Source organism: Chiloscyllium punctatum, chromosome 12, assembly GCF_047496795.1.
Source record: "Chiloscyllium punctatum isolate Juve2018m chromosome 12, sChiPun1.3, whole genome shotgun sequence".
NCBI lineage: Eukaryota > Metazoa > Chordata > Chondrichthyes > Orectolobiformes > Hemiscylliidae > Chiloscyllium > Chiloscyllium punctatum.
In genome coordinates, this window is record NC_092750.1 from 47933054 (window position 1) to 47949909 (window position 16856).

General features: G+C 41.7%; 1 protein-coding gene across 5 annotated transcripts in view; it reads right to left on the reverse strand.

Moving 5' to 3' along the window:
• Window positions 1–16856, reverse strand: part of LOC140483840 (FERM domain-containing protein 4B-like) — a 371993-nt gene that overhangs the window by 183703 nt on the left and 171434 nt on the right. For all 5 annotated transcript variants that reach the window (XM_072582530.1, XM_072582532.1, XM_072582531.1 and 2 more), the window contains exon 2: window positions 1675–1740. In XM_072582530.1, coding sequence (XP_072438631.1) covers window positions 1675–1740 — 66 coding nt within the window. The remainder of the gene's footprint in view (window positions 1–1674; window positions 1741–16856) is intronic.

Genomic DNA, 16856 nt, shown 5'->3' on the forward strand with positions numbered 1-16856 from the left:
CAGCAAAATCACCCTCAGTCCCATGCCTCCGTATTTTGTGCAACAGCCTACCATGGGGAACTTTATCAAACTCCTTACTGAAATCCACATAGACCACATCAACCGCTTTATCCTTATCTACCTATTTGGTTATCATCTCAAACAACTCAATAAGTTTTGTGAGGCACGACCTACCCTTCACAAAACAGTGTTGACTGTCCTTAAAATGTACTTCTTTCAAGATGATTATAAATCCTATCTCTTACAATTTTTTCCATCACTTTACCCACAACCGAAGTAAGGCTCACTTGGTCTATAATTACCAGGGTTGTCTCTACTCCCCTTCTTGAGCAAGGGGACAACATTTGCTGTCCTCCAGTTTTCTGGCACTACTCCTGCAAACAATGATGATATAAAGATCAAGGCGAAAGTCTCTGCAATCTCTTCCCTGGCTTCACAAAGAATCCTAGGATAAATCCTATATGGCCAAGGGGCCTTATCTATTTTCCCACTTTCCAAAATTGCTAACACCTTCTTCCTTGCAAACATCCATCCCGTCTAGTCTAGTAGCCTGTATCTCAATTTCTCCTCTTTTTTAGTGTGAATACTGATGAAAAGTATTCATTTAGCACTTCCCCTATCTCCTTGGACTCCATGCACAACTTCCCACGACTATCCTCGATTGACTAGGGAAAGTTTAGGGCCATTTTTTATTTATGATATACCTGTAGAAAGCTTCAGGGTTTTTCCTGATCCTACCTGCCAATGAGTTCTCATGTCCCCTCCTGGCTCTTCTTAGCTCTCTCTTTCGGTCTTTCTTGGCTAACTTGTAACTCTCAAGCACCCTAACTAAGCCCTTATATCTCATCCTAACATAAGCCTTCTTCTTCTTGACAAGAGATTCAACTTCTTTAGTAAACCGCGGCTCCCTTGCTCGACCACTCCCTCCCTGCCTGACAGGAACATACTTATCAATGACACGCAATAGCTGTTCCTTGAATAAGCTCCACATTCCAATTGTGTCCATCCCCCGCAGTTTCCTTCCCCATTCTATGCATCCTAAATCTTGCATCATAATTGCCTTTCCCCCAGCAATAATTCTTGCCCTGTGTTATATACCTATCCCTTTCCATTGCTGAAGTAAATATAACCAAATTGCGGTCACTATCACCAAAATGCTCACCTACCTTCAAATCTAACACCTGGCCAGGTTCATTACCCAGTACCAAGTCCGATGTGGCCTCGGTCCTTGTTGGCTTGTATACATACTATGTCAGAAAACCATCCTGTGCACATTGGACAAAAACTGACCCATCTAAAATACTCGAACTATAGAATTTCCAGTCAATATTTGGAAAATTATCAAGTCCCCCTTAACAACTACCCTGTTACTCTCGTTCCTATTCTGAATTATCTTTGCTATCTTTTCCTCTACATCTCTGGAACTCTGGCCTAGAGAAAAACCCTAACAGGGTGACCTCACCTTTCCTGTTTCTAACGTCAGCCCATACTATCTCAGTGTTTTTGCAACATGTTGGTATGCAAATTCAACAATCCTGATTACAAATGGATATGCATGATTGTAGAATGAATCAAATAATGAAAGAATGCATTTAGAATTTCATTAAAATTGATGAGGCTTATGCTATATTAAAAGATAATCTGTTACTTATTTCCCTATTTGTCAGACCTTACCTGAACCAGTAGTTCTAGTTTTCTGCCATCGAGGAGATTCACCTGACAGTGTCTGCCCTCTGTCATCTATAAGGTGAAAACAATGTGCATCAGACAGACCAATAAACTGTGTTATGTCACAAATTATTTCAGTGCATTTGAGAAGTGACCCAATCTGACGCAATGTACGAGCCTGTCATCTCATTAGCAACAATGAAATTATCACATTAATACATTTCTATCAATAACCTTTGAAAATTCCTAATTACAAATTATTTAATATAATAGATGCAAAAGGTTGCATCGCTCAGTAATTCTTGTTTTTCTGAAGGAACATGTTTGAAACAAAGTTTCTTGTCAATTTCCTGTATATGACTGTGTAACATTGTGTTTTTTAAAGACCTATGAACCACAGAGTTCAGTTATTGTAATGTTGAGCACAAGATCGTTCCAATTGTAAAGGAGATAACTAGCCAGTTAATCTGCTTTTAATCTGTGTTTATTGAGAAAGAAGTGTTAGTCAGCAGAGTGAGAGGAACTTCTTGTTGTGCCATGAAATCTTTAGTGTGTAGTTAAGCTGATGTAAAAGGCAGATGTAGCCTTCGTTGAACACTGACAATTAGAAAAGTCAGTCTTCTGAATCTATGCTTATTCAATTTAGCTCCTTTTTGATGTGTGTTGAATTTTTCATCATTGCTGCTATCTTTAGCAGATAGAATTGAAACTAGTCAAGTGGGAGAATGTGAGTAGTGAGTGAGAGAGAGAGTGTGTGTGTAAGATATGTATGCATGGTGTGTGTCATATGGGTGCGCGGACATGTGTGGGTGAGTACGTGTATATCACTGCATGTACGTATTTGTGTGCACACGCACCTATGTCAGTCCTGGAAAAATGTGCGTGTTGAGAAGCCACCTCCAACTTGATTCTTGCGCTTCAAACCAGTGTTGATCTGTGTGACAGCAATTCGATCAGGAAATATGGTCTGTCGATTTAGATTTGATAATCACTTCAGGCCATTGATAAGAATATGGTTTTGGAATTTAACAGTGAATCCATAAGCCTCCTTGGCTTTTTGCATGCAACCCACTCATTAAAACACGAGAAGGATAAAAACTTCAGTGGCAATTCAAAGTACTGAAGATGTGGAAGGAAAATATACCAATCAGCACTGGCAGCTCACAGTTCTTTTCTCACCTGTTGTACTGAAAGTATTTCCTCACAGTCCTTTGTGCTGAGTGGTTACCCATATAAATTTGTAGGTTACATTCACTACTGAGAATGAGTCTTCTACATTTTGGAAATGTATATGACTGATCTACACATTGGGATTCCAGCAGATCTCCACAGATATTGCATACGTTGTGTTTCTTTGGATTCCAGATGAGGACTAAGATCAGCAGTCACAGCATAAACACCAGCAGGAACAGTTACCACTCATAGAACTACAGCACTAGAGGAAAGGGAAGAGCAACAGACAGATGCAACTTGCAGGAAGGAGGCCAGTACCCAGCACACACAACATATAGGCAAAGGAGAAGCTTCTTTGATATGCTGGAGACCAGCATCTCAGGAAGCTCACAATCTCATGTCAAAGTGATGGACCCAGAACTCCTCACCCTCAACACACTCATTCGATTGGCAGAACTGGTCCTCACCCTCAGCAACCTCTCCTTCAAATTCTCCCACTTCCTTCAGACCAAAGCAGTAACCATGGGCACCCGCATGGGCCCCAGCTATGCCTGTCTCTTTGTAGGATTTGTGGAACAGTCCATCTTCTACAGTTACTTCAGCACCATTTCCTACCTTTTCTTCTGTTACATTGATGACTGTATTGGCGCCACCTTGTGCTCTCACAAGGAGGTTGAACAGTTCATCAACTTCACTAACACATTCCACCCTGACCTGAAGTTCACCTGGACCATCTTGAACACTTCCCTCTCCTTCCTGGACCTCTCCGTCTCTGGCGATTGACTCAACATGGACATCTATTTCAAAACCACTGACTCCAACAGCTACCTGGACTGCACCTCCTCCCATGATCCCTCCTGTAAAAATGCAATCCCTTACTTTTAATTCCTCTGCTTCCACCATAACTGCTCCCAGGAGGAGCAATTCTACTCCAGGACATCCCAGATGGTCTCCTATTTCAATTTCCCCTCCCATGTGATCAACAATGCCCTCCAGCACATCTCCTCCTCTTTCTGCACCTCTGCTGTTGATCCCCACCCCTCCAACTGCAACAAGAATAGAAGGTCCTCATCTTCCACCCCACTAACCTCTGGATACAGCACTTTATCCTCCTCCATTTCAGCAACCTACAGTCAGATCCCACCAGCAGAGGTATACTTCCCTCCCCATTCCTGTCTGTGTTCCGCAGAGACCATTTCCTTTATGACGCCCTCATTAGGTCCATGCCCTCCACCAACTCACCATCTACACCTGGCACCTTCCCTTATTGCCACAAGAGGTGTAAAACCTGTGTTCACATCTGCCCCCTCGCCTCAGTCCTAGACCCCAAAGGATCTTTTCACAGCCGATAGAAATTTTCATGCACGTACACCCACCTCATCAATACTGTGTCTGTTGCTCTCAATGTGGTCTCCTCTACAGCAGGGAGATAGGACACCAAGCTTTTTAGGTAACATCTCTGGGACACATGCACCAAACAACCCCACTGCCCTGTGGCTGACTACTTCAACTCCTCCAAGTATATACAAGTCCTGGCCCTTCTCCACCGCTAAATCCAAGCCACCCAACATCTGGAGGAAGAATGCCTCATCTTCTGCCTTGGGACCCTTCATCCACATTGCATCAGCATCGACTTCACTAGCTTCCAAATCTCCCCTTCCCCCACTTCATTCCAGATCCAACCTTCCAATTTGACACCACCCTCTTGACCTGTCCACTTTCCTTCCTAGCTATCCGCTCCACCCTGCCCACCGACCTATCATTATTACCCCCCACCTGCATCTGCCTATTGCCTTCCCACCAACCTTTCTCTCAGCCACACCCCCACCCAACTATTTATTTCCCAGCATTCCGACCCCGTCCCCTGACTTTCCACATAAATGGCTTATGCCCGAAATGTTGACTTTCCTGCTCCTTGGATGCTACTTGAGCTGTTCTGCTTTTCCAGCACCCCACACTCTTCAACTCTGTTGTCAAGTGGACCTATTGGCCACACTTTAACAGTGGCTGTCCTCACTCTCTTTTCCTCGGGTTCTCTTTGTCATACCTTCGACCATTAGAGTTGGTAACAGCTCCGCAAAAGGCTGCTCCACTCAAACTTCCATGGACTGAGACTGAATATGGAGGTGGAAGTGGGGGCAATGACGGGCAATAGGTGAAAAATGGAAGTGGCTTGCGTAAAGTTCCCACTTCTATGTTTTAATAACTGATCATTTTCTTCTCTTTGTTTTTGATTGTGGTTGGAAATGGGGGAAAAAAAAAATTGGTTTCTAAAATCAGGAACTGTGGAAGGAATTACTGCATGTTTAAAAAAAAGTTATTGGACCTCATTGCCCGTTGTACTCATGCTGTTGATTTGGAAACCCTGGAAGTGGTGAGATAAGATGAAATGGCATGGAGGTATGTACCCAAAATGACATTAAGCCAGCAACAGGTAGCTGATTGGTTCGTGCAACTGTGGATGCCAAAGGTCAGCAGCCTGATGATGGTTCTCTGAGTGGCTCCATGGCAGGTGACAATAGAGGGGCAAGAAGCCTCCAGATGGGTTTTTACAGCAATCAATAGTCACCATTAGGCTTGCTTTGTGGTAAATGCAAATTTCATAATCTACCATGGTGACATTTGAATGCATGTCCCCAAAGGATTAACCTGCATTTCTGGTTTACTAGTCCAGTGACATCACTGCTGTGCCACTGCCTGACAGTGACTATAAACAGCAATTTGTTTGGCTCTTTCCAACCTAGAAAACCTGAACCTGGACCCGGACCAACCAACCCAACCACCCCGTGGCTCAACACTTCAATTCCCCCTCCCACTCTACTAAGGACATGCAGGTCCTTGGACTCCTCCATCGCTAGAGCATAGCAACGCGTCGGCTGGAGGAAGAGTGCCTCATCTTCCACCTAGGAACCCTCCAACCACAAGGGATGAACTCAGATTTCTCCAGTTTCCTCATTTCCCCTCCCCCCACCTTGTCTCAGTCCCAACTCTCAAACTCAGCATCACCTTCCTAACCTGAAATCTTCTTCCCGACCTCTCCGCCCCCGCCCCCACTCTGGCCGATCACCCTCACCTTAACCTCCTTCCACCTATCGCATTTCCAACGCCCCTCCCCCAAGTCCCTCCTCCCTACCTTTTATCTTAGCCTGCTTGGCACACTTTCCTCAATCCTGAAGAAGGGCTCATGCCCGAAACGTCGATTCTCCTGCTCCATGGATGCTGCCTGACCTGCTGCCCTTTTCCAGCAACACATTTTCTGCTTTGTCCCAAAGCCTTGCACACTATTTCTATTCAAATAATCATCCAGGCTCTCTTGAATGAATCAATTGAACCTGCCTCGACCACATTTCCAGACAACCATACTGGAATTACTCAGAGTGAAAAAGACTTCTTATCCCATCTCTCTTTTACATGTCATTTGAAAGTCTATATCCTTTCATTCTTATTCTTTTTTCCAAGCAGGAACAGCTCCTCCCTATTTAACCTGTCCAGGCTTCTCATGATTTTCAAATTGTCAAATCTCCTCTCAGCCTTCATTTCTCCAAGGAGAACAGTCCCAACTTCTGCGATCTCTCATCTTCACTGAAGTTTCTCTTTCCTGGAACCATTTTTAGAAATCACTTCTGCATTCTCACCAATTTATTCACATCTTTCACATAATGACACATCTATAAGTATACACAATATGCCAACTGAACTCTACCTGGTGTCTTATGCAAATTCAATATCAACTTTGTGCTCTTGTACTCCAAAGTCATTAATATATCAGGAATAGTAGGGGTTCCAAAACCGACTCTGGGGGAACTCCACTACAAAGCTCCCTCCAACCTAAAAATATTCATTGACCATTGCTCTCTGTTTTCTACCACGCAGCCAATTTTATATCCACGTTGTTACTGTCCCTGATATATGATGATCAAGTCTATTGTGTGGCCCTATATCAAATGCTATCTGAAAATCTATGTTGGTCAGATCAACAACATTACCTATATCGAGCCTTTCAATTGCCTCTTCAAAATACTCTAGCGAATTAGTTTGGTTCTATGCTCTGCAGTCCTGCTCTATCCAGCTGTGAATGAAGGAGGATGGCTAAACAACTAACCAGAGGGAACAGCTCCACAAATGTCCCCACACTCAATGACGGGGAGGCCCAACACATCAATGCAAAAGATAAGACTGAAGCTTTTGTATTCTTCTTCAGCCAGGAGTGTTCATTGCATGGTTCATCACAACCTCTCCTGAAGTGCACAGCATTACACATACCTATCTTCAGTCAATTCAGTGCGCTCCACAAGCTTTCAAAAAATGGCTGAAGGCACTGGATTCTGCAAAGGCCTTGACAGCATTATCATAATAATACTCAAGACTCATATTCCAAGGCAGCCCAAGCTGCTCCACTACAGCTACAACACTGAAATCTATAGAAAATATGGAAATTTGCACAGGTATGTCCTGTTCACAAAAAGCAGGACAAGTCTAATTTGGCCAATTATTACCCAACAGTCTGCTCTCAATCATCGGTAAAGTGATGGAAGGTGTCATCGACAGTGCTATCAGGCAGCATTTTCTCAGCAATAACCTGTTCATGGATGTTCAATTGATGTCCCACCAAGGCCATTCATTGCCATCCTGTCTGAACAGGGACAAAAGAGTTGATCTCCAAAGGTGTGGTGAAGCCTTTGGCATCAATACAGCATAAATAATAGCCTTTGAGATGGGACACCAATGTGGACAGTGTCAGCTCTCCCCAGAGCAGTCTGTAGCCGCTACTATTCCCAAACAAACAGGATGGGGCTTCTCAGTTTACCCGGCGTACTGACTGAGCCCCCTTACCCCATCTGCCTTTGGGAGGCTGCTTCCAGGCAACTACACTGTCCTATGCCCCAATGGGAGACAAATTGGAAAATCTGAGCTTGTAGTGGAAGCAGATTCGTTAATAACTTTCAAAAGAAAACTGAAGACATATTTTCAGGGCCATGGGAAATGCACAGAGATGATGGTTTGAAACATCCATGTTATAAAAATTAATGATAATTTTTCTGATGCCTCTTCAGAAAATCAGCTTTACACAAACAAAGAGAATACCTCCCCAAAGAAACAGCAATAACTAGCTACACATAACAGCTTAATTCTCTTGTTCATACTTTCTCACTATAATTAAGAAAGGCCATAAAACTGCCAGAACAGATGTGTTTTATGGATTTGACAAGTTGAAAAACTGTAAATTACATTTGCAGGTTTCTTCCACGTGGCATTGTTAAATAAATCCCTAGGCTAACAGCATGTGGTTTCAATCTGACAGATGGGTCCCTTAATAAAATCCAGTATTCAAAAGGTTGATTCTAAAACTTCCAGTTGGATTCCTCAAATAATAGTTTCTCTCTCTTCCATAGAACCTCCAGGTGTGGGGTTATAAGTTCAACACAGAATGAATGTAAAGGCCACAGCCAAGAGGAGCAGTGCTTGAGTGAATGTTATGGGAGTAACATCAGTTGACAATATAGTCGATAGCCTTTTACATGTTTTTCTATGTAACACCTTTATAAATTTCATTTAAAAAAAACTCATTTATATCATGAACTGAGAGCTAGTATTTGATTATCTTACTAAAAGCAAAAATGATTTTGAAAATAATTATAACAAAATTGAAACCCTGTACATATAGAAAGGAAAAAATAGTGGCATTAATAGAACAATGAGGATAAAAATACAATGCTTCATTAATTCCTATGCTAAATGTTAACATAACTGGTGTTATCTCCTTCGCATTTTATAACAGGCACACGTGTTCCAAAAACATTAACCCATTTTGATCAAACTTTTACTCACCCTTCAAATGTAACATGAATACATTTTTCTAAAAAATTGCATTCACAGGATGTGGACATCACTGTCCATTCCTTATTGTCCCACGAGAAGGTGATGGTGAGCTGCTTCTTGAATTGTTGCAGTTCATCTCATGTAGTTAAACCTACAGCGCAGTTGGTGATGGAGGTTCAGATCGTAATTTGCAGATGGTGGTCAGGCTTTAAGGTGTTAAGTAGTGCATGACTTGCTGCAGAATTCCTTATCTTTGACCTGTTCTTTTAGCTTTATTATTTATATGGCCAGTCCACTTTAGTTTCTGCTGTATGGAATCTTCAGGATTTTTAATGTGGGAGATTCAGCGATGGTAATGCCAGTGAATGCCAATGGGTGGTGGTTTGTTTCTCTATGTTGGAAATGGTCGTTGTCTGGCACTTGTGCAGCAAAAATATACTTGTCATTGAACAACCCAAGCATGGATGCTGTTCAGAACTTGCTGCACATGGAGAATTCAGTTCAGATTACGACACATCATCTTCCCTGTTAAGTCATCCTGCGACGATTCTTTGTTCAGAGAGCCTGACTTCATGCAGGCACTTTTCTCCTTTTCTCTCCTCGATTTAAGGAGGCTTCAGCTTCCCTTCCCAGTTAACGCTGGGCACTCTCCTGCCATTTTCAATCAACATAACAATCTTGCACCCACCCAATTACTGCTGCCATTCCTTTTCTATATTGCTTCTGTTAATGCTGGCAGTCACTTTCTTCTTCCTCCTCCTCAATTAATGCCAGCTCTTTCCTTCTCCTCCCCCCTAATTAATGCAGGTACTTTCATTTATTCCCTCTCCTAATTAATGCTGGCATTCTCTTGTCTGTTGTTTCCCCCCAGCACTGCCCAGACAGCTGCCGTGACTGTGACCAGGGTAGGGAGAATTCAATTAAGCTCCCATCCTTGATTGCTCTATAATGGATTATTTAGTATGGCTGAATATGCCGCACTCACTAGGGAATAGGGACAAAAGGTGTTGCTGACCCAGAGTAACTGCATTCAGAAGAAACGATTTCTTCACAGCCTTTTAACCAAGGTGATCTATGAAGAGTCCTAGAAAATTATAATGAAACAAGACTTAGAGAAGGAGTTAATTTAACTATTGAAATTTACATAAAATCCTTGGGATTCCACCTGATACAGAAACTGTGCTGCTGAACGATGTGAAGAGGGTTAGTTTACAATGTTATTCATTTTCAGTTAGAGACTGGTCATTGCAGAAGCAAATGTTATGGATTCCTCTCATGAGTCATCTTGATCAATTGCATGAAAATACTAGGATGTAACAAAGAAGAAACACTGACAGAAAATTCTGAAAGCTACCATGCAAATGAGAGGCTCCAAAGCAGGGTATTTTCACATTCTGAGGCTCCCAGAGCAGCAAAGTGCCTGAATTCAGCCTGTATTCGAGACTGAGCTGCAACACTGTCTGCTAAAATGTGGAAATCCAAAATCATCAAATCATATTGCGTGAGATTACCAGTGGAGAGAATGGGATTACAAAATCATCGCAACTTTAATAGCAGTAGAATTTTTGAAATTGCATTCCTGCAGCAGCAATCTTTGGGAGTTGATATTAACCTGAGCAGTAATCTGGCAGAATGGATATTCCCACCTTTACGGAATCCACCCAACTTCTATTTCATTAAAATGCATTCAATCTCCAACTTTCTCCACTTCTCTTTCTCCTTCTTTTAAGACACTTCTTAAAACCTATTAAAATCTGACCAAGCTATTGGTCACCTGCCCCAGTAACAATGTATGTTTGATACCATTCCTTGAAGTGACTTGGGATATTTAATATGTTAAGCGCTGCGACATAAATGCAAGTTGTTGTTGTTGAAATAAATATCAGGCAGATTCTACAATGAATGGTTAGTCTGCCTTCTAGATTTTGGTTAGGTCGTAAACCTATCCAAGAGCGTTATTGTTAATTATTTCTCGTATCAGTTGTTTCTTCTTCATTCTCTTCCTGCTATTTGAAGATATTGGGCTGGATTTTCTGTCGAGTAGCAATCTCATGCAGACTGCCACTCCACCCTTTCTTCAGTAATGAAAACGGGGAGCTCCACACTTCTGTTCTGAGACTCGGCAAAAATGCCTTCAGAAATATACTCGAAACATCAACTTCTTCACCTCCTGACGCTGCCTGACTTGCTGTGTTCTTCCAGCCTCCTGCTTGTCTAATTCAGAAGTGTAGAGTTGTACTTCCATTCTGACAGTACTTTCATACTGCAGAACTGTCAGAGGAAGGCAAACCATGCCTTATCTTCACACTAGTCAGTTATTGTGCTTCGAAATGTAAAGGTTCCGACAGCTAATCTGACAGCTGCAAAGAGTAAGCACGTAAGGTTAAGTGTGATGTTAGGAACCTGAGAGGGTAGGGTGCCAGCTAAGTAGGTACTAGCTGGTTAAAGATGCTAGCTGGGTAATTGGTAAATTAGATTAGATTAGATTACTTACAGTGTGGAAACAGGCCCTTCGGCCCAACAAGTCCACACCGACCCGCCGAAGCGCACCCACCCAGACCCATTCCCCTATATTTTACCCCTTCATCTGACACTATGGGCAACTTAGCATGGCCAATTCACCTAACCTACACATTTTTGGACTGTGGGAGGAAACCAGAGCACTCGGAGGAAACCCACACAGACGCAGGGAGGTAGGATGCCAGGGATAAGATACCAGGAAAGTAGAGTGCCAATTGGGTAGTGACTAAGGCACAAAGGAATAGGATGCTGGATGAGTAGGCTCTCAGATGCGTAGGGAGGCTAGTATGCCAAGTGGGAAAGAGATAGGGTGCCAAGTCACAAGGTGCCAAGGAGGCCAGGTGAGTGATGAGATTGGGGCGTATGGGAGAATGATTTCAGTGATGAGGTTGTGGGGAAGGGCTGCTCAGTTCTGGTAGCAGCAGGAGGGTTTGGTGGTTGGAGTCAGCAGCAGCGTGGGGCTGGGGAGTGTGATTGGGTTGGGTCTGGCAACGACGGAGAAAGTTGGGAGCCATGTCCGTTGGTGGTGTTTGGGTGTCAAGTGCAGTGTTGGCAAGCATGGATGTCAAGTGCTGACTAGGGTACGAGGATTCTGGTCTGGGTAGTTGGTGGTGGTGGTGGTGGTGGGGGGGGGGGGGGGGGGGGTGGGGAAGAGGTTAGAAGGAGTTGGGTCTGTTGAAGGGAAAGTGGGGTTGGTTGCAGGGGGGGTGCAGGATAGCAGGCTTTGGGGATTAGATGTGAAAAGGGGCAGTGTTGATGGGTCCCAGGAACTACATGTGAGAGTATGAGATGTTGGGGATGTGGGGAAGGTGTATTTGGGGTAAGTATGGGGTCAGTTGAATAGTTATTGAAGGGGAAAAGGCAGGAAAGTGGAGTTGAGATCACCATGATCTCACTGAATGGCAGAGGGGACTCGATGGGCCGAATGGCCGACTTCTTCTCCTATGTTATATAGACTTACAGTTTCAGCAGGTAGTTTGAGAATAATTGTATCTGATTAATTCAAAGCAACTAAACCGTACTGCAAGATTGCAATTGTGCAAGTTAATCCCATTAAAAGTTTAGAAAATCCAAGTTCTGATTCAATTGAGAAGGCTTACTACTATTTTGCAGATAAATGAATTGCATTTAGATAAGTAGCATCTGTTATGCAAAATGATTTTGTCACAGATATAAGATGTCTAGATGCAAATTGTGACACATGCCAACATGAGAGAAAAATTAATAATATTGATATTTTACTAACATTTAGAGCAATGTCTAGAATACTAATGGGTAAACACAGCAAGTTTCCATCAAACTACATTGAGCAATAAATTGCAGAAGATTCCAGCGAACAGCAATATTTTCTGCAAATGTCTGTTTTTAACCAACTATTTTCTGAAAGCATTTGTTACGTCAACAAATTATTTTAATTTGCACTGGACTTAGCCCTGTAAATATCAAATGTAAATATTCATCTGAAACAAAAGTTTTATTTAACTTTGTCTAAATATAATGCATACAATCTAATTTAAACCTTGATATTTCACTTTGTGGTTTATCCTGTTCAGCTCACTCAGATAAAATGGAGGATACTATTCTGCAGAAGTTTGACCATTAACTAACAGTAAACAGTAAATCAGAAAGGAAATCTGACATCTGAACTTTAGGCATGATATAGTCAGAGAGGAGAACTAAGACATATGTTCTTCTACAAAGGATCTACTGTGTTCAAGCCAAATATAAAATATATTTCTAAACAGTGCAGGCAGCTGGGTTTAATTTACCATTGAATCATTTCCCATTTTGAAAGCCATTTTTGGTTGAGACAACACATTCCACTTGAAGCATGTATTTTGATTTCCATTGAGTACATTCTTTCTCCTGATCTTCATAAAAGTGAAGCCTCAATGATGAGGAAATTATGTAACCAAATAGATACCTTAGTTTCATATTAGAAATAACCACAGCAGCACAAATTATGCCTATCTGTTACACCTTAGGTCAACACAGAAATCTATAATAATAATCCTCAGATTTAGTCCACTTAAATACTTTTGTTGGGTCCAATTAAGCAGGATGTCTGTTGATGAATGGTGAGCTCATATGAAGGCATATGAGTGCCCAAGGACCAGAGTGCTTGATGTAGATATGTCTGCCAGCAATCAGTGGTAATGGCATTGCATCAACAGGATTGGTGGTGAAACAAAGCAGCAGATTTTGAAAACCCAACAGCAAAGTTACACAGGTTGGAAGGATTCTGTGAGGAATAGAATGGGATTGATGGAATTCACTCATGTGACGTGGGCTTTGTTGGCTGGATCAGCATTTATTTTCCGACACAAGTTGCCCTTGAGAAGGTAGAGCTGAACTGCCTTCTTGAACTGCTGCAGTCCATGTGCTGTAAATAAGCCAACAATGCCAGTAGGGAGGGAATTCCAGGATTTCATTCCAGTGACAATAAACGAACGATGCTATATTTCTAAGTTAGGACGGTGAGTGACTTGGAGGGGAATTTTGTGATGTTCCTCTGTATCAGCTGGTCGTGTCATTCAATATGGAAGTGGATGCAAGTTTGGAAGATGCTACTGAAGGAGTCTTGATGAATTTCTGCAGTGCATCTTGTACACACTGCTGAAACTGAGTAGAGGGTGTGGATTGAGCTCGTCACTTTATCCTGGATGGTGTTAAGCTTCCGCAGAACTGTTGGAACTGCACTTGTCCAGGAAAGCAGAGAGTATTCCATCTCACTCCTGACTTGTGCTTGTAGATGGTGGACAGCCTTTGGGGAGTCCGGAAGTGAGTTACTCGCTGCAGGGTTTCTAGCCTCTCCTACTCTTGTAGCTGTGGTACTTAAATGGCAGTGTCCAGTTCAGCTTCTGATTAATGGTAACCAAGAGAATTGATAGTGGGGAATTCAGTGATGATAACACTATAGAAGGTAATTGGTGACCTGGGAATTGGCGAAGTGGATGAAGTGATGGAATGGATTAACTGTTGTAAATGACTGGGACAATCATTTGACACAGCTTATGTTTTGAAAACTATTTTCTGCACTAAAAATGCAGATTCACTAGTTTTGAATGAAAAAGATTTCAGACAAACTGTCAGGTGAATTAAAATAATACATCAGCATTGATTCCATAGATGAAAACCATTAAATAAGTCTGTACATGCAAGATTTTCAATGTCGTTTAACTCCAAATAGCAGACCGCTGCACAAACATAGACTCATGGATGCAGCAATTGAAACATGTTACTACAAACCTGAATATACCAAGGCCCTATCATGGAATTAAGATCAGTGGTTTGGAAGCTTTTTTTTCCAAATGGTACAAGGTGAAAACAGGCAAATTCAATGAAATTATTTATTCCTCAAATAAAATTGGATCCTATCAGATGCAAATTTGCCATTGCAGCTGAGACAAAAACAGATCTTAATTATCTTTTCACATTCATGACTGGAAAGAAGTCACAAGGCCAGATTATCAACAAAAAAAACTTTATCTTTCCAGGCCAGTTCTTACACTTGGACGTTATGTGCAGCTTTTCCAGAGTGAGAGATTTTGATTCTGTTCACGCTTTTGGTGAAAAGGTAATGTATTTAAAGAGATATGATACAAAAAAAGACTGCAGATGTTTCACAGATGTCTCACTATTTTATAACTGAAAACGTGTTGCTGGAAAAGCGCAGCAGGTCAGGCAGCATCCAAGGAGCAGAAGAATCGACGTTTCCGGCATGAGCCCTTCTTCAGGAATGGGCTCATGCCCGAAACGTCGATTCTCCTGCTCCTTGGATGCTGCCTGACCTGCTGCGCTTTTCCAGCAACACATTTTCAGCTCTGATCTCCAGCATCTGCAGTCCTCACTTTCTCCTCACTATTTTATAAATAAAACACAAATTGTCAGTGGTTTGGGCCCAGTTTCTTGAAACAAAAACTCTTGACAGAATCATCATAAATTTGATAAAAACTAAATTTACTTCATAATTGGGAGACTTAGATGATATCTTTAATTTGAGAACATGCAATCGTTCAAATAGATAAATGTATAAGGTAGTTATTATATCATTTATAGAACATGTAATTCCCAGATGGGTGAAAAGAGAAATACTAAAGAAACACATTTTTATTTTGAAAAACGATATTATATAAAAAAATTCTTGCTGAATTTTTAGGATGGTTGCTATCATTCACCAAATGAGAAAGTTGACTGCTTCCAGAATTTTTCATGACAAAACTAAACTCACCACCACCTGTAATGTGACACCCCTTGTAATGGCTGAACGTTTAGCCAATCCAATGTAGGATGAGATGCCCATCTTAGCCAGTTCTGAACAAAGGACACAACTTAAAACTATCATGGCATGACCTGGTGAAAATGACCTGCACTTATCAACGACAAAAACACCACAATCTCTTAAGTGGGAACATCAAAACCAGCTGGCTAGCTGTGGGTCAACCTGAAGCTCCAGTCAGATAACTGACCTTTTGGTTTGTTTGAGACACCTTCAATTATATACCTTTGACATTCATTTTGTCACTCTGATTGTAACATCTGAAGAGTTAGCAGCTACAGGTTTAGCTAAATACCTGCCTCGAATCTGAACGTCTCTCAAAGGGCTGATTCCTGAAGAAATTTCTGTCTCACCAGTAAAATTAACAAATTTCTATTATAACTATTGCACCTTTATTAGCAACGTGCCTGTGTCTGAGATCCTGTCTAAGTTACATTCATGTGCAAGCATAAAGTTAAAATTGCAATTGTCCTACTGGACCATAGGGCTGCTTACTCAATAGAAAGAGAGAGAGAGAGAGAGACACACACACAAAACTGGTGGTTGTTTAACCTGATGGTCACCATGCCACAGGGGACAGGTTGAGAAGGAGAGTCTTTCATGGTAACATCAACCAGTGGACAGAATGAACCCATGCTATTGGTGTTACTCTGCCTCTCAAACAAACTGGCAAGCTAGCTGGGCTAACTGACCTTGGCAAATGTGCGCATAGCAAACTGAAAGAACATCAACTGGACATTGACTTCCTGCACTCTAATTCACAGGAACAATTTCTGGTAACTTTAATTTTAAACAGTTTGTTACTTCAGTCTTTTCCTTTCCCTTTCCTTTCTTTCTTGGATGAATATGCATGTGTTTGCATGTTGCGAACCATACTCTGGATTTTGAGTGCAATAATAAGCCCTTTGTTTTCAACCCATAAGAACTTGTCATAGAGTGAAATAAAAATAAATGCTCTCTCTGTTACTGACAGGAGGCAGAGGACAATTGAAATTATTCAGTTCACCTCTCTGGCATGACAAAAGAAAGCTCAATACTTGGTGTGTAGTCTACAAGCAAAGATTGACTGTTATACGAGGCAACTATTCAGCTTCAGTATAATATTTTACAATTCAAAGAAGAGGTTAGAAATCTGCTACTTCAGCCAACATACCTCCTACAGCCAAAACCACAAGAAACACCCAGAATAACCGAAATTATTATGGTCTGATTATACAACACATATATTAATTGGGTGACTTCTGTGCCTGCATATTTTTGAAGTCTAAGCGCTGATATTAAGACATGAAACATCAAGATGACACGTAACAGCACCATATTGATGTCAGTGCATTCTACAAAATTCCCATACACAACATAATAAAAAGCTCTTTTGCTGCAAATCAGAGTAATTGGG